The 22,971-nt window shown below is 34.2% G+C and overlaps 1 protein-coding gene across 7 annotated transcripts in view; it reads left to right on the forward strand.

The window, feature by feature from the left end:
• SCN1A (sodium voltage-gated channel alpha subunit 1) overlaps nucleotides 1-22,971 on the forward strand; it is a 131,642-nt gene that overhangs the window by 39,746 nt on the left and 68,925 nt on the right. For 6 of the 7 annotated variants that reach the window (XM_030916426.1, XM_030916429.1, XM_030916428.1 and 3 more), the window contains exon 1: nucleotides 12,325-12,588. In XM_030916426.1, the coding sequence (XP_030772286.1) occupies nucleotides 12,325-12,588 (264 nt within the window). Of the gene's footprint in view, nucleotides 1-12,275; nucleotides 12,589-22,971 lie in introns of those variants that run through there. The other variant, XM_030916425.1, reaches the window with a different exon arrangement.

Genomic DNA, 22,971 nt, shown 5'->3' on the forward strand with positions numbered 1-22,971 from the left:
CATGGTCAAACTGACAAAGGGGCAAGGAAGTACAGTCTAGGAATGCCACCTGCTGAGAGGGCCAACAGGTCACATGGCAGTTAGTGGAGATGTGTAATCCCTTACAAGGAGCAAATGGTTGGATGTCTACCATGACTAAATGCCATGGAGGTGCTCGTTTCACCCCTTCAAGTCCGTAAGATCTGCTGTTTTTCTGTCATGCCTAGCATCTATGAGTCTTTGGCAAGACTGGGATCTTCGCTCTCTAGGATGTAGCTCTGCAGTTGTCCTATTTGAGATGTTTATCATCTGCCTAAGTCACTGCCATCCCCTTCTTCATCTAGAGAGTGTCACTGCTTACCCATACTATTGTATCCCTTGATCTGAGATTTCTAACATCATTTTTGCAATGTGTTAAAGATTTTACTGAGAGAAAAGAAAGCATTGACTTCAAGCAGTTTCTGTTTACCGCCGTACTAAAATTCCTGAGGTAATAACGACCTCACAATTTGCTTGAAATAATAAAAAAAGGGAAAAATATAAGCAAAGCACACATAAATGTATATTTTGATAAACTATGTCACCACAAAATAAATTTTTCAGTGGCTAAGACTCTCAGCCCAAGTCTAGAACATATATGTTTCAGTACTTCATACTGTCAAGACATATTTTTATTCAGCAATACATTCAGATATATCTTATATTGCTCAGTGGTGGAGTTGTTGCTGAAGTTCAATTGCCATCAATTGAAGAAATGATAGTGTAGTTAAAGGCATATTTGGGAAGTAATAATTGCCCAAAAGACTAGACTCAATGAACTGTTTGGCCAAAGAAAATTTAACACAGGCTGGGCACAGTGGCTCACAACTGTAATCCCAAAGTTTTGGGAGGCCAAGATGGAAGGAAGGTCAGGAGTTCCAGAGCAGCCTGGGCAACATAGTGAGACCCCACCACCACCATCTCTGCAAAAGTAAGAAAATTAATCAGGCATGGTGGTGTGCACCTGTAGTCCTAGCTTTAGCTAGGATCACTTGAGCCCAAGAGCTTGAGGCTGTAGTGAGCTATGATCACATCACTGACTCCAGCCTGGGCAACACAGAAAGAACCCATCTCTTAAAAAAAATTATCGTAAGACAAAGAAAAATAAGATTAGAGATAGAATAATATCTATTAGAACGATTTTTGAGTAGGAGAGTTTTCTTCCCAGCAAGAGTATAAGACTTTGGGCTACAAGAGTATGTTCAAGCAGATGACAGCTGATTTAAACGAGGCTACATAGTTCTATTTGTTATTCATCAACACTGCTCCACACATATTGCCAAACTGGAATTATATTTAAAGTTAACTTCAACTGATGGGATTAGAAATTTATATCCTATTTTATTTTTCTAGGTATTTTACTCAATAATAATACAACAAAGCAAAAGAGTCCCAATAATTGTGCAGTTTTATCAAGACATTTAAATAATCTATATTACTTGATTCCAAACATGCCTAGAATACAATGTTTTATTTTAGTTCAACATATAACATTTTTATCACACTCTTTGTATTAGCTTTACATTAGCATCTGAAGTAAATATAGGCCACCTATACAACAGAGTAACAAGTGATGCACTCAATTTGAACAAAGTAGTTTTTTGATATCGGGTCATCAAAGTCACTAATAGATTGAGTGATTTTTTTTACTTCTTAGTTTATTATTAGGGTGTCTTGAAAAACACCCCTGAAGTATACAAATGTAGATACAGACATATGTGAAATATCTGACCTTATTTTAACTGCAGTTTACATAAGGCATGAAAAACTAAGGGTAGATAATAAAGTTATTTTTAAATGTAAAAGTTTTAAACATTTGGATGAAATATGTTGTTTTAGTTAACCCCAACCTACTAAAAATTGGCTTATTGAAAAATCAAATGAAATATTTTTGTAATTATAATTATCCCAAATCAAATTATTTCTAGAAAATAAATTTATAAAACAATACTTTCTAGGTTTAGGATTTCTATGTAAAAACCAATTTCTTTCTTGGCTGCTAAAAAATAGTTATGTGAGATCACAACAGCAAGAATAACATTTTATCTAGTTATTTTTATTATTATTGGCAGTAACATTCTTTTGTAAAGTAGGTGGCAAGAATACTACAAAACGAACTGAAACACTTCACAAATTGTCGTGCCCAGATGGTTTATGTCCCCAGAATAGTAATAGCTCTTTACAAGGAGATGGCAAGCATTTTGGCAGAAGTCTTTCTGGTTTCTCTTCAGTATGGATATTAAACTGCTTTATAGACAGAATTGAAGATATATAATTTTTCTCCACATCAGATTATATATTATAAGGTGATCAAGATATATCAATGTTGCATAACTATATCAAACTTTGGAGTTACAGGTAAATTATATAAAGTCATCTGCTCAGTTAGTAACTAGAAATAATCCAGTTTAGCAATACATAAAACGTAATAGAAGTAAAACATAAATTGATGGTGGAGGTATAGTTCAGCAGGATTAAAATCTGCATCATATAATTCTAAACTTGAATATTACAATCATCTTCTTTTTTAATTTTGGTGTCTCTCATTTTTCAAAATTTTGAAGTCTCCATTTTTGCCAGAATGCTTTATTTACTGTATTTGTTTTGGGTCTCTCAAAGTAATATAAATTCCTTGGAGAGGCCTAGATCAATTATAATAGATAAATACTATTGTAACACAGCTACTTATATTTTTATATATTTTACTTAACTTTAAAAACATATTTCATAACTATTACGGCATGGCAGACACTGGTTTGGGAGTTAGAAAATAAAAGTTCTGATTTAAGTCCTACCATTAATAAGCTGTGTAACCTGGGAGAAATCACGTATTTATTTTGAAAGTAGGAAGCACATAAGTTCTAAACAAAGAAATTGCCCATTTTTCTTTCATTCAGTTTGTTTTCTATTAAATGAGAGGAATAGACTAATCTCTGTTTTTTAAATCTTTGCCATTTCTTGGTTTTGATTTACTTATCTTTGTCTAATTCTCTTAAAATAACTTACTCAACCTTTCAGAAGTTCAGAGGTCAAGGTAAACTAGGTCTTGTCTGCCTGAAAGCCTGTATTATAGACTAACACTATTCCACATCAACAACAAAATACTATCATATTAAGGACTACATATATTCTTGTCTGTGAATAAACCATAAAAGCTGCACTTTATATTCAGTTCACTAATCAATTGGTTAGTAATTTTTTCCCCTGTAAATCACTTCTAGGGTCAGATAAGGCATAAAATAATAGCAATTATTCTAATAGATTATAACAATAGCAGTGGAAACTGGGAGGAGAAAATGAAAGAATTGTCTCAGCAGGTTGTAGGGAGACTCAAGGGAGTGAGGAGGGGGAATTTCTTTTAGGCTTTAAAAACAACATGGAATTTAAGGACATTATTGAACCCAAAAAAGGCTCAAGACATTATCTCAGTTACGGTATTCCTCACGTAAATACACAATGGCATCAGAGTGTGAAGTTGTGGATGTTGGGTGTCTCTCGGTGATGGGAAACATTAAATTTCATTCATCTTTCTCAGGTTCCGAACAAAGAAAAATTAGTCAGAGGACTAACACAGATATCACCTTTTTATCTCACAGAAGTTTGTGTGGAGAGCCTAGCTTTGTGTGAAAGCCCAAAGTCCATTAGTGAAACAGATCTAACCACAGAGGCCCAAGTAGTCACAGACAGAGCTGCTCCCCAAATGAAGAAACTGCGTGATGATTAACTTCTAAAATGCCAGTTTCTTCAGGTACAAAGCATTTATAAGGTTGCCTTTACAGTTAAGACTTCTGTTGAAATGCCACAGGGAAAATGAAATACTTCATTGTGAGCTATCATAGATATTTCTGTTTGACTGGAGAAAAGCAGATGCCCAAGGGAGTTTAATTCTAAGACTTCCTGGGTTAGGATCGCTTTAAATAAAGCTCCTCCATCTGTACCTTGAGGGTCACCAAAGCCATATGGTTTACCAGTCCCAGTCACCTCAGTATAAACATCTTTTGGCTGTGATAAACGCCTACTCAAGTCCGGAATGTAATATATGTGTCCTCTTCTACGGGAAAGAGAGATATATAATGCCCAGAAGCAAAAATCTCATCCAGTACTGAAACATTTATTATAAGTAATAAATTAGTAAAGTCTTAGAAATGATACTGAATATTATCAGTATTAACTTTCTGATCTTGTAAAATCTCCCAAGAATGTACAGTGTTCCTAATCTGTAATTATAATGCTACAGATTTATCTCCCTCTTTTTCTTTCAGTTAGGTATTACCAGATTATATCTTTATTTACTATTTGTACATTCTAACAAATTTTTCCTTATTATTCTTTTGTCCACGTTATTTGATATTGGTCATGTTATTGCTATTACTTTACTATTTCTTTCCACTCAAAATTTCCACTTCATTTTCTTACAATCTTTTTTATTTTCCCATGATCTCTCACTTCCATTTCATTTTCTTTTGGATTCTTTTTTCCCTGTCTTCTTTAGGGTTTCTTATCTAATTGAATACCACTTTTAATGCATTTTTCTTGTCTTCCAATTTTCTATTGCCCACTACTCTACTTATTCCCAACATTTTAAAAAATTCCTTCAGATTTGAAATTTGCTAACATGCACTTTGTTACTTTTTCTTCCTAGCTATGGTTTCTTAGTTCTCTTCTTAATTTTATTTTGTCCAAATGCATAACCATAGTCATCTTGAAAAGGCCTCTCTCTTTGAAGTCTTCTCTTGTTAGGAAAGTTTCATTGTCTTATCTCTTTTGAAAGGAGCAAGGTCTCCTCTATGTAACCAAATATTTAAATGCTGGTTTTTATGTAAAGAGAAAGCTGTAAGACAAAACTGCAGATTCTATGAGGTTACTACCCCATATCTAGTGGCATGTATTTTCATAAATTAGGACAATTAAGTCTTCGGTTATAATTTTTTAGAATAAAGAGGTGAAATCTCCTTTGTAAGTGTAAATGGAATATTCATGATTTATTTCTGTATTTTAATAGAATAAGTACAGATTTCAAATGTAATTTAGAACATTTTTCATAATATTACTGAAAAATATTAATATTGAATGATATTTGACAGATTTTAGGTATTTCATAATTAACCTTATGGGATTTTTAATGGGTTTTATTCTTATAATTATTGTAACATAATTTATTTTTAGGTAGTATTTGAATAGAAGATCTACTTAGAGTTAAAAAAAAACTTTTTCTAGTATCAGTATGCTCTCATTATAATGTGGGTTATATTGCTCACATATGAATATAATTCCTGTATCTTAAGTAATTTATAATTATATATAATACATTTGAACTGATCATATTTGTCAGTGTAGAATTCATGTCTTCTACTTTCTTGGTTGTTTATTTCTCCAGTAAATGATAGCCAGTGACCAGGGAGATTTTCTTTAGAGAGCTTTTCTCAAATGCAGTATTTCTGGATAATAGGAAGGCTTTTAGTAACTGTTTCTGTCCTTTCACACAACTTCATGGACGATAACACCAAGTGTGGCACTCTCTTTGAAAGACGGTGAAAGTGGGCAAAGGATATGAACAGACATTTCTCAAAAGAAGACATTCATACAGCCAACAGACACATGAAAAAATGCTCATCATCACTTGCCATCAGAGAAATGCAAATCAAAACGACGATGAGATACCATCTCACACCAGTTAGAATGGTAATCATTAAAAAGTCAGGAAACAACAGGTGCTGGAGAAGATGTGGAGAAATAGGAACACTTTTACACTGTTGGTGGGATTGTAAACTAGTTCAACCATTATAGAAAACAGTATGGTGATTCCTCAAGGATCTAGAACTAGAAATACCATTTGACCCAGCCATCCCATTACTGGGTATACACCCAAAGGATTATAAATCAGGCTGCTATAAAGACACATGCACACGTATGTTTATTGCAGCACTATTCACAATAGCAAAGACTTGGAATCAACCCAAATGTCCATCAGTGACAGACTGGATTAAGAAAATGTGGCACATATACACCATGGAATACTATGCAGCCATAAAAAGGGATGAGTTTGTGTCCTTTATGGGGACATGGATGCAGCTGGAAACCATCATTCTCAGCAAACTATCACAAGAACAGAAAACCAAACACTGCATGTTCTCACTCATAGGTGGGAATTGAACAATGAGATCACTTGGAGTCAGGAAGGGGAACATCACACACCAGGGCCTATTATGGGGAGGGGGGAGGGGGAGATGGTATTGGGAGTTATACCTGAGTAAATGACGAGTTGATGGGTGCTGACGAGTTGATGGGTACAGCACACCAACATGGCACAAGTATACATACATAACAAACCTGCACATTGTGCACATATACCCTAGAACTTAAAGTATAATAATAAAAAAAAAGAAAGATGGTGATTGTTGTAGTGATTACATATGTTAAAATATACCTATATATGATATCTAAACATATACGTATTAAGGAAAGTGCTGAAACAGTGAAATGAAAAGGATGAAACCAAATTGATGGAAAAAGACATACTAGATAAATGCAAATAAGTAGAAAATAAAGTCATTATAAGCTATGAGACAAAGTTGTATTTAAAGGGAAGAAACTACAGTAAAATTAACAAGGGCCATTTAAGGAAGAACAGGGTTCAATTCACTCCAAAGATCTGATCATAAGTGTTACTTACACATCAAACAATACCGCATTGGAATTCATAGAACAGAAATGACAGAAACCACAATAAATAAAAACACATTAAATAGACATTAATTCACCTCTCTCAACTTGGAGCAATCAAATAGAAAAAAATATGTACAGACATAGAAGGTCAACATAAGATAAGAAATAAGATCAATATAATTGAGACATACTGAACTCTACTGCTTTAAAAGAAAGAATCAGTTTCCTTTTAATATTCTTAGAAAAGTCATTGTTAAAAACAACCTCTAGTGGGATAAAAAAAAATCAAAATAAATTCCAAGAAGCAGAAATGGTACAAACTACATTATCAGATCATTATGTAATAAAACTAAACATAAATTTAAAAATTAGAAGGAAAATCTATCATTCAAAAATTTTGAACACTTTCTTTTAAATAGTTCTTGCATCAGTGAGGACTTTGAAACCAAAATTCATTTTAAGAATTTTCTGGTTATTCTTGTTTGCTTATTTTTCCATATGAAGTTTCAAATAGATTTCTCTAGTTATATGAATTTTGTGATTATTTTTCAAAGGCTGCATTTAATTTATTAATTTAGGGAAAATTATGTCTTTATGATATAGCATACCTATCTAATAATAGGATATAACTTTCCATCCATTTATATTTACTTTTGGGATTTAGTCAAAGTTTTTACAAATGCTTACATTATATTTAGGAACATTTCTTCCATTGTATTTTTTCTCTTTGAAATAGACTAGTTTTATAGTAGTTTTAGGTTCACAGCAAAATTAAGCCAAAAATACAGAGTTTCCCCTTTCTCTACACACACAGAGCCTCCCCCCACTATCAATATCTTGCACCAGAGTAGCACATATGTATTACTGTAAAAATAATCTATTTAGAAGAGAAAAATACAATGGAAGAATTTTTCCCTAAGTTAATAAATTAAATGCAGTTCAAATATACCTATATCATATATAGGTATATTTTAACATATGTGCTATGTTACATGTGTTAGAATCAAAGTCCTCTTTGATTCAAGAGCTGTTTTAAAGAAAGTGTTTAGGTATTGTATATAGCTACAATTGATGAACCCACATTGATGTATCATAATCACCCAAAGTCCGTAGTTTACATTAGAATTCAATCTTGGTATTGTACATTCTATGGGTTTGTACAAATGTATAATGACATGTGTCCATTATTATAGTGTCATGCAAAGTATTTTCACTGCCCTGGCAATCACTGATCTTTGTATTGTCTCCATAGTTTTGTCTTTTCCATAATGTCATATAGTTGGAATCATGTCCATTTTAGATTGCTTCTTTCAATTAGTAATATGTATTTAAAGTTTTTCCATGTCTTTTAATGGCTTGATAGCTCATTTCCTTTAATGCTGAGTAATATTCCACTGTCTGGATGTACCATATGTTATTTATCCATTCACCTACTGAAGGACATCTTGGTTGCTTCCAGGTTTGGGCAATTATGAATAAATCTGCTGTATACATCCGTGTGCAGGATTTTGTGTGGACATAAGTTTTCAACTCCTTTGGGTTAAATCCTAAGGTATGCAATTGCTGGATCATATGGTAAGAGTATGTTTGGTTTTTAAGAAACTGCTAAACTGTCTTCCAACTTACTGTACCATTTTGCTTGCCCACCAGCAATAAATATGAGCTTCTATTGCTCCACATCCTCATCAGCATTTAATGTTGTCAGTGTTTTGGACTTCGACCATTCTAATGAGTATATAGTGGTATCTTATTGTTTTAATTTGCATTTCAGTAATGACATATGATGTGGGGCATCTTCTCATATGCTTATTTGCCATCTGTGTGTCTTCTTTGGTGAAGTGTCTGTTCAGGTATTTGGCCCATTTTTTATTCAGATTGTTCATTTTCTTATTGTTGAGTTTTAATAATTTATTGTATGTTTGGGATAACAGTCCTTTATCAGACATGTCTTTTACAAATATTTTTTCCCGGCATGTGGCTTGCCTTCTTATTCTCTTGATAGTATCCTTCACGGAGCAAAAGTTTTTCATTTTAATGATGTCTAGTTTGTCAATTCTTTTTTTTTCTTGGATCATACCTTTGGTGTTATATCTAAAAAGTCATCACCTGAGTTCTGGTTCCAAAATGGCAGTGAAGAAGCAAGCTGGCACAACTCCTCCTCACCATCACTGCTAGAAAACCAAAAACATATATATGGCACTGAGATGATCACCAGAAATATTCCAGAACTCAAATATGAAGATGAGACATTTCCAAGAAAAACAGAGAAGTAAAAAGTTATCAACAAATTTAGAGTCAACTAGGTTTTCTCCAATATTATCTTCTAGTAGATTTTTAGTTCTGCACTTTACATTTAGATTTGTGATCCATTTTGAATTAATTTTTGTGAAAGGTGTAAGGTCTGTATGTCTAGGTTCATTTTTTTTTTTCATTTGGATGTCTAGTTATTCCAGCAATACTTGTTGAAAAGACTATCTTTTCTTCATTTTATTACCTTGCTTCTTTATTAAAGATCAGTGGGCTATAATTATGTGGGCCTTCTTCACACTCACTATCCTATTCCATTGATCCATTTATCTGCTCTTTTGTCAGTACCACACTGTATTGATTACTGCAGCTTTATAGTAAGTCTTAAAGTTGGGTTAGTGTCAGTCCTCCGACTTTGTTCTTCAACATTGTGGTGGCTCTTTTGGGTTTTTTTGACTCTCCATATAAACTTTAAAATCAGTTTATCAATATCCACAAAATAACTGCTGGGATTTTGACAGAGATTGAATTAAACCTTTAGTTCAAGTTGGGAAGCACTAGTGTCTTTGATATATTGAATACTCCTGTCCAAAGACATGGACTATCTCTGCTTTTATTTAGTTATTCTTTGATCTCTACCTCACTCCATATAGAAAATAAATTCCAAATAGATAAAATATTTAAACTTATAACATTAAACCATCAAAATGCTAAAAATACAAGAAGAAAAAGTGATATATATGCATGTGTGTGTCTGTATATATTTTATATCCTTTTTCCTACCCCTTACTGCCCATCCCTCTGGATGCCTTTCTAAGCATTATGCAGTATCCAGAAGCCAAATAAGAATTAGATAATCACATAAAAATTTTAACATTTTTAATTAAATCATTTAAAATCTGTAGCACAAAACACCATAAAGTCAAAAAACATATATTTTTAAAAAGACCACACATCAAAAAATCAAGTGGCTAATATTTTGTCTTAAAAGCTGCTATAGATTGAAAAAATAAAAGGAAAAAATGGGCTGTTCCTTAAATAAGCAGTTGCAAGAAAGAAAATAAAAAATAATTCTTAAGTATAAGAAAAATATGTTCCACTTTTCTCATAGTAAGACAAATGCAAATTAAAATTATAATATGCTCTCATCTTTGTCCCTGTCAGACTGGAAATATCAAAAATATGATAACACATTATATTGGTGAGGATAAATAGGCACTCTGTTACATTGCTGTCAGGAGAATAAGTTCATACAAACTCCATAGAGAGTAGTTTTGCAGTAACTATCATAATTAAATATTCATTCTTTGCAAAGCCAAGTCTACCTTTAAAAATTAATTTTATAAATATATCCACATTTATTTGAAAGTATGTGTGTAAAAATGTATTACTTGCAACTTTATTCAATATTAGCTAAAGATTGGAAACAACCCAAATACATTCAGGGAATTGGTTAAATCAATTATGGCACGTAACATGTAATGGAAACCCAAGTAGCCAGTAATAGGTATGAGTCAAATCTATAAAAATTAAGATAAATGAACTCTAATATACATTTTAAGTAAAAAATGCTGGTGTAAAACAGTTTGTATAATAAGATTGTTTGTATATGTATTTTAAAATAGAATATGCATACATACACTCATGTTCTAGCACATACATATTACATACTTGGAAAAATATATGGGAGATAGGTAGCAGTGGTTGCCTCTAGGAAGGGGAATTGGGCCTGGGGAAACAAGGTAAAAAGGAGACATTATACCGCATTTTCTTGTAGATGTTTGCGTTTATATCATTTACATATATTTTCTATTAAAAAGCTAGTTAAAAACAAAAATTATATATATATATATCAGAATATTTTATTTCTCTTTTGACAAAAGTTACTATATTTGTTATTCATAAACTTTTATTTGCAAAAAATAAATGTATTTTCCTGATGCCGTGTGGGGGAACCAGAGTTTGTAGACAGAACATTCAGTCTTCATTGATTGACAGGCAACCTATTCTTGCAGGTACTAAATAACTGCAGGTAAAGTTGTAAGAACCTCTGAAAACCTCACTTAATAGACTAAGGATACATATTTAAACTTGAGTCCTCCCTTCTTCTGATCATCCACTCTGAAAAATATGGTTATAAACCTCACAGCAATGAGAACCTCCTTGAAATTTGAGGTCTCTGTCCCTCACAAAATAATTATGACTGCAATTTTCTTATTGCAGTTTATATACACCAAAGCTGTAATTAACTGTACCATAGCTTGCTGACCTTAATGAGTTAATGCAGTCTCCAAATAAAATTCATGGCCAAGTGGCAACTTAGGCTCTGGAATGTTTTGGCTCGGTAATATCTGTGAAATCTGAGCTCATATTAAATATGCCTTAAAACAATACATTTGGGATTTGGCGTCTGGCATCAGATCAGGTCTGACTCTGCTGTATGAGGTTGATGGTTTTGCCTCAGGCCTTCATAATATGGTTAGCACTACAGGACTATAGAATCAGCAAGAATTTCATTATTGCTCCAGTGAAGAAAAGCACTTCAGTTTCTATTGAGTTTATGGCACCCTGACTTCTTTCTGATCATTTTTCTTGAAACAGAAGAATCCTGCTGTCTCCTGCACTTACAGCTATCTTCTTCCACCCCCACCTCCATCTAGTAATTTCTTTACAACCTAGTTTTTCTCTCCTTCTTACTCACATAAATGACATTTGTCCAACTGTGGACTGTCTTTATCTTTATATGTTCAAGTAAGCCAACCATGCATGGCTAATGAAGTGAACAGGACATAGTTCCAGTTATCTCAAATCTTAGAAGAGGTTAAAGCCCAGTCAGGACAGCAGTAACTATTTTATTGGTCATTAAGGTTGGTCACTGCAAACTATCCTGGCTAGCTTGGCCAGGAATCACTTGTCAGACCTAGAGGGTTAGATTTTATGTCCTCTCAGAGACAATTGCTTTTCCCCTCATCCTTGTTAAATGAGCTATCCTTTGCCTTTATAGGCACAGTCTCCATCTTCTTGGTGTGTCACAGACTGAATAACTCATTAGGACATGGTGGTAATTAGCCTAATGTACTTTGATTAAGGCCATATTTGAGCCACTTTTAAAACTCATGGCACAGTTCCTGTATCAGTAAAGCACAATAATTAATAAATATGGGATGCTTAACTAAACTCAACACAGAAACCATTTGTGTTAAAATTTTTTCTTTAGAAATCACCTTTCAATTTAAGGAGAAAGCAAAATTTAAATCCTCTAGCTCGTGTTTCATGACAAGAATTTATTTATGTTAACATCTCTTAGTCCTCTCTTTAAAATATCTGTATTCCTTTTATTTTAGGAATTTCATATGCAGAATAAATGGTAATTAAAATGTGCAGGATGACAAGATGGAGCAAACAGTGCTTGTACCACCAGGACCTGACAGCTTCAACTTCTTCACGAGAGAATCTCTTGCGGCTATTGAAAGACGCATTGCAGAAGAAAAGGCTAAGAATCCCAAACCAGACAAAAAAGATGACGACGAAAATGGCCCAAAGCCAAATAGTGACTTGGAAGCTGGAAAGAACCTTCCATTTATTTATGGAGACATTCCTCCAGAGATGGTGTCAGAGCCCCTGGAGGACCTGGACCCCTACTATATCAATAAGAAAGTGAGTGTATTTTATCGGGCGTATTTTGCTGCTAATTGCCTACTTCATTCCTTGGACTGTTGTAGCACCAACACATGCTGAATTAGCACAAAATCTTAAGTATCCTTCTGTTTGAGAAATGAAACACATTTGTGGGTGGTTTATGCATATACATGAGAAATGAATTGATTATATCATAACACACGAAACTGTCCCAAATGCACCATGACAAATAAAAAGAGGCCGGGTGCGGTGGCTCAAGCCTGTAATCCCAGCACTTTAAGGGGCTGAGGCAGGCGGATCATGAGGTCAGGAAATTCAGACCATCCTGGTCAACATGGTGAAACCCCTTCTCTACTAACATAAAAAAACTTAGCTGGGCGTGGTGGCGCGCGCCTGTAATCCCAGGCACTGGGGAGGCTGAGGCAGGGGAATCGCTTGTTGAACCCTGGAGGCGGAGGTTGCAGTGAGCCGAGGTGGCGCCACTACACTCCAGCCTGGAGACAGAACAAGACTCCGTCAAAAAAAAAAAAAAAAGAAAGAAAGAAAAGAAAAGAAAAAGAAAAGAGAAGAAGGAAGGAAGGAAGGAAGGAAGGAAGGAAGGAAGGAAGGAAGGAAGGAAGGAAGGAAGGAAGGAGGAAGGGAGGAAGGGAGGAAGGGAGGAAGGGAGGAAGGGAGGAAGGGAGGAAGGGAGGAAGGGAGGAAGGGAGGAAGGGAGGAAGGGAGGAAGGGAGGAAGGGAGGAAGGAAGGAAGGGAGGAAGGAAATGGGCAACTAATTTTACAAATTGACAGATTCTCTCCACAGATTAGATTTACTATACAATTTTTTGTACTTTCTGTACTTGGAAATACTTGGAAATCTCAAAATCATGAGTTATAAAGACTACAGAAAATATGAGTACTAATTTTTCATGCAATCAAATTTGATGCCACAAGGGTTTGCAATTTCTATGTCATGTCATAAACAACAAATCAATTAATTTCCTGAAGAAATTTTTTTACCTGTAAATTAACCTTTTTACATAAACTAGAATTTTACAAGTTATTTAATATTTTGGTATTAATGTATTAATATTGGTAAGAATTAACAAAAATGTCATAACCTGAAGAACCTATAAACGATATTTGAATGTGTGCTTTTTTTATATCCATGCTTGAAATGAATACCTTATGTTAAGCATCCAACCATTCATTATGACTGTCGTTTCAGCAAACCAAAAAGAAAAACATAAAAAGTTTTAAAAAGATTATTGCATTGATTTTAAATTAAATGTATGACGTTAGGTGATTCGTAATATTTTCTTCTTTTTCACCTGACACAATGCATTTGTGAATCTTAGTGGAAAGACAGGGCACAAAGATTGTAATTAAATAAATTTTTTGTTGAACCTGGACTTTAAAATGCACCCTAAACTTTTAGGGCCTCTGTTTCTGGCCCAGTTCTGTGTGAAGTTAGTTCTTGTCAAATGCATGCAAAAGTTTGGCATTTGTAATATGTGAATTTGAGGCAGTTTTATAAATCACTTCTGATTGACAGCTACAGTTTCAGAGGCAAGAGCTTCACAAAAGGTTGACTAGCCTTAGGTTCAGATTTTTTTTAACTTTTCAGGATATAATCAGTTTAAGTATAACATATTTTCCCTTTTTAAAAACTGGTCTTTTCATTTCACAGTAGAGGAAGGAATGGATCATTTTCCATATATTTCATTTTCTTCTAACTTTGCTTTTGAACACCATATTGTCAAATCTTAGTTGGTAAGAGATATTAATCTCATAACTGCCATTTAAGTTATGAGAAAAGTTGCACTTTATTATTTAATCAGCTCTTTGGAAATTAATATATCTGAAAAGCCAAAGTCCAAATTAAGCAAACTACGAGGACTTTATTTGCATAAGAAAAGTAAAAATGCAGATAATCCAATTGCTTAAACATTTTAATTCATTTAAAATGACTTCAGTATTGAAGTGAAGACTCTGGTGTGTTCCAGGCAGAAATTCATTCACAGCATAGAGTGTGCTACTGTGTTTATAGCCATTGGATACTTCCAGTTTATTCAAAGGCTGGTCTTGGGATGTGTTAGTGGTCTCCATCCTCAACAGACCTTTCGCTACCCGTGGACACCCCGTCCTCACCTCTTTGGTGGCAATCACCATCTAAAAATTATTAAAGCCACCCAGCATCTATCCCTTAATCAAACAGGGAAGAAATTTAGTATCTCTGCTCCTAGGCTGGGTCTTTATTTGTAAAACAAAAAATGAATGTTTTGAGAAAGACCAAATTAATGCATGTTGACAAAGGTAGACATTCTTCATCTGGAAACGAGAACATCCAATCAATCTTCTTTTTTTTAATTAAAGAACTTTCAGACTGATAAAAGTGGTTGTCTTGAGGGGATGTCCCCAAATAAAATGGTCCATAATTGGTCTATAATGAATTGTATATAGCAAAGGATATAAAGACAGATGTAAATCAAAATCGTGCAAACATTTTCAAAATACTCAAAAGAAACATCTTAAAACTGAGGGTTAAAAGCCAACTCTGATGAAGTGACAGCCAGATTCTTGTGTTGAGGAAACCCTTATAAACTTTGTTAGGCTCACGTCTAAACTTGCTCTTAACATCTTCTGTCCTTATCTTCAAATGGACATGGTATGAGGAAAGAAAAGCATTTTGGCATTTTGGAACAAATCACAGTGTGCAAGTAGAACAACCTGATAAGAGAAATATTGTTATCAGGAAAGAGTTTTCCCCAAGGTAAGGTATATTCATGGCTTTTACATTGAGCTGACACCAAGCACATCTTCAAATGTAAGTTATTCAACAGCAATGCACATAAAGCTTTTTGCAGGGCTGAAATCCTTAAAAACTAACATGGTGTGCTTAGAACACATGATGGAGTTGTGTGTTTGAAATTTCCTTCTTTTGTGTTTTTATGTCTTAAGACTTTTATAAGTTGCCTGTACGCTTTTTTCTGTCTTTAATTTTCTTTTCTAATTGGATTATTTCAGTATTGAAGAATATTCTTAAACTGAATTAATTTGCTCTGACTAAAGTTGGAATGCTTAGCAAAATCTGAACCTTTTTAAAAAATGAATATTTCTTTCAATATTCAAAGACTAATTTTATTTTAGTGACTGGGTTACCAGCGATTGGCTGGGTGATCTTCATTAAAACAATGCAGTACATATGTACAGTATCCTTGACACAGTTAAATGGTCAAATAGTGGAAATGTCACCAGAGAAAATGTTTATTAGGATGAGATTTTCCACTAATGCTGACATTGGGGGTGTGGATTAGGTTTGCCTGAGTAAAATGGCATATGCAGTTAGACTAGTGATTTCCCTAACGTTGGACTCTAGTACAATAGTTAATGTGTCTTTGCATCAGTATACAAAGACTCTGGTTTTTTTCTCAACTATATAGAATAAACAAAACAAGCCAACGTAAAAATATTTACAGAATCAATTCCTTATGTTATATTTTACGTTAAAGTTCAGTAGTGTACATGCAAAGAATTTTTGTGAATAAAAACAACACAACCACCACACTGAAGCTCTCTGTAATCTTTTACAAAGGCAATGTCAGTGAGCTTATAAAAATGTCACTGCTGAGGGTGTATCTTCCAATGGCATATGCCCACATATTTTTATCCTCTTTGTCCCAGTTTAAGATGTGCAAATTATATAATGTTCAAATATTCTACTAAAATTGTTGAAGTAGTTTAATCCATGTTCAGTAATATTGTAGTAGTAGCTAAAGAAATAGTAGCAACCATCTCATGAACATTCCTGATGCATAGAAGCATTAGAAGGTTTTTAGATCCTCAGATGTTTTAAGCCTTCATAATTCCAGGTTAAAAACTCAGGGGAAAAATTGCTATCATAATACAGTGACAGTATTTTTCATATCATGTTAGCTCTGACTTAGTGGTCTTTAGAACATGATTCCAGATTGGGTTCCCTTTATTTGTTTATTTACTTTAGCTGTGTAGCAAGGCACATTTTAACTTGTGAACACACCTTTTTTTTCCCTCATGGAACTTTTTTTCACAGTTTCCTTTCATAGCTTGGGCTGATTTTGTATCATGTGGCTCTACATTCAAATTCTTTACCCACTCTTTATTACAGAAAATGTCTTTCTTCTCATGTTGTTGTTAAAATTACAGATGACTCATTATTATCATGGAAGAAAATATCATTTTAACAATGTGACAGTTTACTGGAAATAGAATGAGATATTTTAGATCTGTAGTAAAAATGGATGTTTGTTAATTATGAAGTGAAGAAATGTATTCATTTTTAAAAAGTCTTATGGATCATTTCAAAGTAACTTATTCTCTCTTTCTGTCAGCTGTTCTAAAAAGATGCACACTGTCTTTTCGTTGGGCTGCATGAGAAGTCATATATGAGTTTGTGATTTCAAATTCGTGTTTGGTATATCACTGCCACAGGAGTTTTTAGTTGTTAAACTGGGTGGAGAGAGTTTGTTTTGTTTTTAATTGAGATTATGGAGTTTTCCTTGCAAAAGTAATTAATGGGAAATCAGAAAAGTGGATGATTATTAAAAACTTATAATTCCACGAATTATCATATGGGCAGTCCCCAGTGTGTAGTTGTTCTTTACTTATCATCAGCTCCTCTAAAACTTCAAGTCACCCAGACTCTCCATTACATCCATGACCCTGTAGTTGACTTCCCAATCTTTCTCCTCCCTATGCACTGTTTCTTCCTTGTGCTTCTTTTTCCTTTGTCACCTCCCTGTCTCTGTCTCAGAAACAGTCCCAAGATGGTGATGTTGATAAATAAAATGATGGTTGGCATTTTTAGAGTATCTGCCATATCAATAGGAGATCCTTCAATTGAAAGTGACCAAAACCCAACAGAAACAACTTTTGGGGAAAAATAAAGGAAATGTGTCTAGCAAATCTGGTTTTAATATCAAAATACCCAGTACCTGAAACGATATCATGAGGGTAGTCCTTTTCCATGGTTACCTCTGCTTTCAACTATGCTGGCTTCATTTACAGGCTGGCTCTTCCACAAATGGCAGAAATAGCCACCAGTGGTGCTAAACAAACATCCTACAGCCTTGTAACTACTATCTTCTGCTCACTAAAACAAGAAAGAAAAAAGAAAAAAGGCTCACGTTTTCTCCAAAAGCTCTAGCAGTTGTCCTAGAATTGATTCTAGTTAGGTCACATGGCCTGCTCTGAAACACTCACTTTGGGCAGTGGTATGTGATGGTCTCCTTGGTATGGGATGGTCTCTGTCACATACTAACCTGTGTTGCCAAGGGGTGGATCAGCTCCACCAAGCAACATGGGAAGACAGTGGGGCAGAGGTTTACTCCAAAAGGAAGAGAAGAGGAACTGTTAGAAAAGGTGTCCTAAGCGGACAAAGAAAAAAAAAGAAAAAAAAAAAAAAAGCTATGTACTCTACATGCTATATATAATATCAGTACAATTACTGTTCTTTTTAAATCCACAGATTCTTTCAAGATAGCTCTTGTCTTTATTTAAAAATAATGAAACTGAGGTTAAATAACTTGCCTAAGATCACAAAACTATTAAGTAACAGAGACTAGTTTTAAAACTAGACCAATGAGTTTCCATGGCCCATTGTCATGCTGGTTTGGATTTGCAGTCATAGCACTAATAACAGCAGTGGAAAAAAGAGAAGTCAGTGATAGAATCTAAATAAGCCTATAGCTGTTCTTTCTGTTTCCTACTCATGCCATTTTGCAAGATGTGATTCTTGTCTCCTAGGCTGGCAGTATTTCCCAGACCCTTACTGGTCATTTCACCACTTGGCCATTTCCTGCCTTTGTAAAAACTAAAATCTTAGACACTCAGTAATCTAGATTAGCTTCTAAACTAATTAGAATTTTTTTTCACACTAAATTCCAGTAGGGTGATAAGCATCTATTTTCAAAGAGCATCAGTTCAGGAAATTTAAATTGCGTGCCTCTATAAGGAAATGGTATGTAAATTGGGATCTGAAGGTTAAAAAGGAGGAGGGAGAGGAGAATCTTCCAAGGAAAGAGAACAGCATAGAATAAGACATATAATCAAGCTGACCTGTAATATGTAAGAAGAGAATAAGGTGAGGTTGGGGAGGTAGACCTGGGGCTACATAAAGGGGATCTTTCAGTACCTCTTAAAGAGCTTGAAGGTTATCTTCAAAGCAAAATGAATTCCCAACAAGTATTTGGGTACAGGAGTAACATGGTCCACTTTACAGTGTTAAAAATCACTCAACTTCTCTATGGAGAAATTTAGGAGTTTTATGTTTGATCTAGCATTTTGACCATGGAGATGGAGAATAATGGATAGAATCGGAATTGGGTTTGGAGGTGTTTAGGTGTCAGACAGAAGGAAGTTGATGGCCTCGTTTTCTTAGGTAGGAAGTTTGAGAAGAAAGATATTGAACCTGAAAATTCCAATACTAAAATTGGCCATGCTTGGAGAAACAGAAATGTTCTTATATGTGTATATTTAAGAGTTAGAATACAGAGATACATATTAAATATTTTAATCCTTATATTTTTATTGACACTTTAGAATTCACTAAGGGCATTGACATGTTTTATTTCACTTCATCCTCAAAACAGTCCTGAGATTAGTACTAGTGTAATCTTCTCCATTGAGATGGAGAAATTGAGGGGAATAGTTTGCTCATAGTCCTCACACAGCAAGCTTGTAATCAAACTGGGCTCAAATGTGTTCTTTCCAGTCAAAGAAAAATTAACTGACCATATAATAGCATAGCGGATCCATGGTATGTACATTCTGATGATATAGGACTGAAAAATGTTTCAGCTCCAGATTTTATTCTTTTTCCTTATGGTTATAGTTTCTTCTCTGCTGAAGAAGAGGTTGAGGGCTCTGCAGCCTTGGCTGACAAAAGCCTAGTTAGGCACTTTCTAGCGAGGCACCTTCTGCAGAGTTATCTCCTCCACTGGCCCCAACCCTCCCCCATCCCACCCAGCTAAAGCTTAGGAACAAGCAATTTTACAGATTCTTCTTTAGGTACAAATTCTTCTCTTTTGTGTGAGCTTATGGCAACAGTGTTTAAAAACTGACTATGAGGCATGGAGTTCACAGACATGTTTTGTTAAACTAACAAAATTACTTATAATTTTGAATTATTTTCTAGCATTTATATATCAGAAAATCTTTCACACACACACAAAATTATACATCTAAGGATTTCTTTTGAAATATCAGTTCAGGCATCACTGACTTATATGCCTAAAACTGGCAGGTACCTACTGTCACTTAGCCTCTGTGGGCATTTTAATTTGTCATCTGTGGCTTAAGGACCACATCTGTCATTAGGTGAAGGCTATATATTAAAGCTAGGTGGCACACAGGTAGGCAAGTGACACAGATTGTTGTTTAGTCTGATTATCCCTGGTTGAAAGGAAAAAATTGAATGAGACCAGGAGATAAAAAAATATTAAATATGGCATACTCTTTTCAGAGTCAGGTAGAAAGCCTGCAAGAAAACTTTTCATCCCCCAGTGAGCCAGAAAAGGAAGAAAATCTTGGCTTGAACTCACAGGCTATAATAAATGTTAAGGGAAGTAGGTGAGACCATTTAATGTCCTTGGGAAAAAAATTATATACCATGGAATTGGCCCAGCATAAGAAATGTCCCCAGAGGTATGTATTATACTAATGGAATCTCCTGACCATCTATGCTGCTCTTCACACCCAAAACTTTGAAGCATCTCTCCTCTTGCAACATGGCTCTAACTCTGCCCCTTCATGCTGGAACCTCTTCCCAAGCCAGCAGCTTAGAACTATGAAAGAAGTTAATAGCACTTCTGGGTAGGAGCTAGAGCCAGATAATTTTTCTGGTCTGACTTCCAGGGCTATTTCAAGGAAAGAAATTATCTTTTCAGAGTAACACTTTTTTACACATAGTGATAAAGTTTTGCAGTGCCATTAATTCAGAATTGTACTTCATTAACAGTTTGATAGACTTGTGGATCTAGAAATATATGTGTATCTGCAAGAATATTCACAGATACACATATATTCACACATATATATTCACATTTCCAAACAATTGACTTCCAAATGCATTTTTGGAGCACAGCTCATGTACAAGTTGGAAATTGCTTATTTTAAACTTTGAAGCTAAAGGATAAATTTAACCAACCAGTAGTACATTCTACATTTTGTGTGTTGTTCATCATCATAGCTCACCTTCCTGTGTTATTTCTTGTCTTTGCCAGTGGATTTACTTGAAGAGTAGGAAAGTGCAATAAATTTGGAGTCAGTCCTGTTAATTGGCAATGTTTCAATAATGTTTAGACGAAACACAAAGTTAGAGCTTATGTTTAAACTATGTACTTAGAAGAATATGGTGCCCAGATTGAAATAAAAGTTAAGGTAATGGCTATATTTAAATGAAAAAAAGAAACTGGAAAACCATGGCTTGTTAAATTCAGTGTCCATCATGGGAAAAGTTCGTAAACAAATCACTTTCTCTAAGCCCAGAAACAAGACAAGATTGCTAGATAATAACAAATATAGTTTCATAAATAGCAATTTCTACCAAATCATTATAACAATCATTTTCTTAGTAACTATTCAGTTAGATCAAGGGGCAAGATTTCAATCCACATGTGCAACACAATCATTGATATTTGGGCAATGGCTTGTGATTTTTTATAACCATTAGGTAACAAAAACAGATTAACAGCCCTGCTATGACAGAATCATCTGGATTACTTATTTAAAGTATAAAAACTAGATATCAAAATCTGACCGACTAAATTGGAATCACTTCAAGTCTGTGAGCTAAGTACATTTATTCTGTTTTCAAGTGAGGTAACTGAGTCACAGAATGTTAAGAAACCTGTTGAGGATCACAATGCTAGAAGGCAGCAAAGTTAGCTTTTGAACCAGAAATCTAATTTCAGAGTTTGCACTCTTAATATAAGATAAAACAAATCACACTTATATTTTTGTAATGTTGCTTCCCAGATTATTAAACTGTTAATTACCAGAGTTATTACCAATTTTTCTATATAACTTACTTCTTGCTTTTTCTTTAAAACTAGAAATTATTTTTACATGGCAAGGACTGCTGAAGAAGGTATGAGCTTGCTGAACAATGGATGGTTTAAGTTTAGGTCTGTGCTACCCAATACAGCGGAGATTAATTAGCCTTGTGTAGCTACTGAGTACTTGAAATATGTAAGTGTAACTCCAGATCTCAAAGACCTAAGAGATAGTATAAAAATATACATAATATCTCAGAAAAATTTTTGTATTCCCAAATGATAATAATTCAGATATGTTGGGTTAAAATTCATTTCACCTGCTTTGTTTTTCTTTTCATGTGGCTCTCAGAAAATTTAAAATCATACCTGTAGCTCAGATTTGTAGCTTACATTATATTTCTGTTGGAAAGTGCTGGTCAAGGTAAACTTTCATCAATTCTTCTATATTCTATTAAAACGAATAGTTGAGAATCTCCTAGTTTATAAATGTCTTGGTGTCATAACCTATGTATCTTTGTTTTCTCTTTAGACTGTAGCACAGAGCATTGCAAATATTGTACTAAACAGTTAATACACGTATTTTGAATTGAAATCAGTTGAAATTAACAGTTGGACCTAAACTAGGTCCCTGCTCATCTCCGGATGTCTGCAATGCTCATAGATAATTACCAACTTATTGTATATATGCTCAATAACTTTGGTACCTGTATATAAAGACATAAGTGACAAGGTACAGCAATCCCTATTGTATGAATGTTACATTCCTGCAAATAAGTCCATAAAGTGATTTTTCATATATAAAATCTAGTTGCTACCTCAGTCACAATGCCATACTTCAAAATTTGTTTTGAAACAGAAAATTATCCACGTGTTAAAATGATGCTATTAATTTTGAACAATTCTATTTATTTGTAGAACTGCAATTAAAGCATTTGTTTTGGCCCTATAACAAATGAACGGAAGGACAAATATTAAGAATAATCATAGGTGTGCCTGAATGGTACTAAACCACAAAGTCTTGCCGCTTGTAAGTGGAGCCGGTCATGTCAATGTTCCTATGAACCTTGGGTGGTAAAGAGAGGTTTGTTTCCAGCTAGATACTACCGTATAAACCTTTTCTCCACCATCAACTTTGAACTGTTTCTTTTTTATTCAAATGACTTAATGGAATAAAAATTTTCCTGATAAGTTGTATTAATGAAATGTTTTTTGAACTAATTAGATTTAAAGGATGCTAAGATACTTCACTATAATAAGCTAACCAATACATTCTTTTAAAAAGTTTTTAAAAAGTCACCCAGTTTAATAGTTCATAAATCTTGATTAGCTTAAAGCTACATAATATTTGTTTATACAGTTTAAGGTACAGCAATATCTTAGCTAGTC

Source organism: Rhinopithecus roxellana, chromosome 14 (assembly GCF_007565055.1).
Source record: "Rhinopithecus roxellana isolate Shanxi Qingling chromosome 14, ASM756505v1, whole genome shotgun sequence".
In the NCBI taxonomy this organism is placed as follows: domain Eukaryota; kingdom Metazoa; phylum Chordata; class Mammalia; order Primates; family Cercopithecidae; genus Rhinopithecus; species Rhinopithecus roxellana.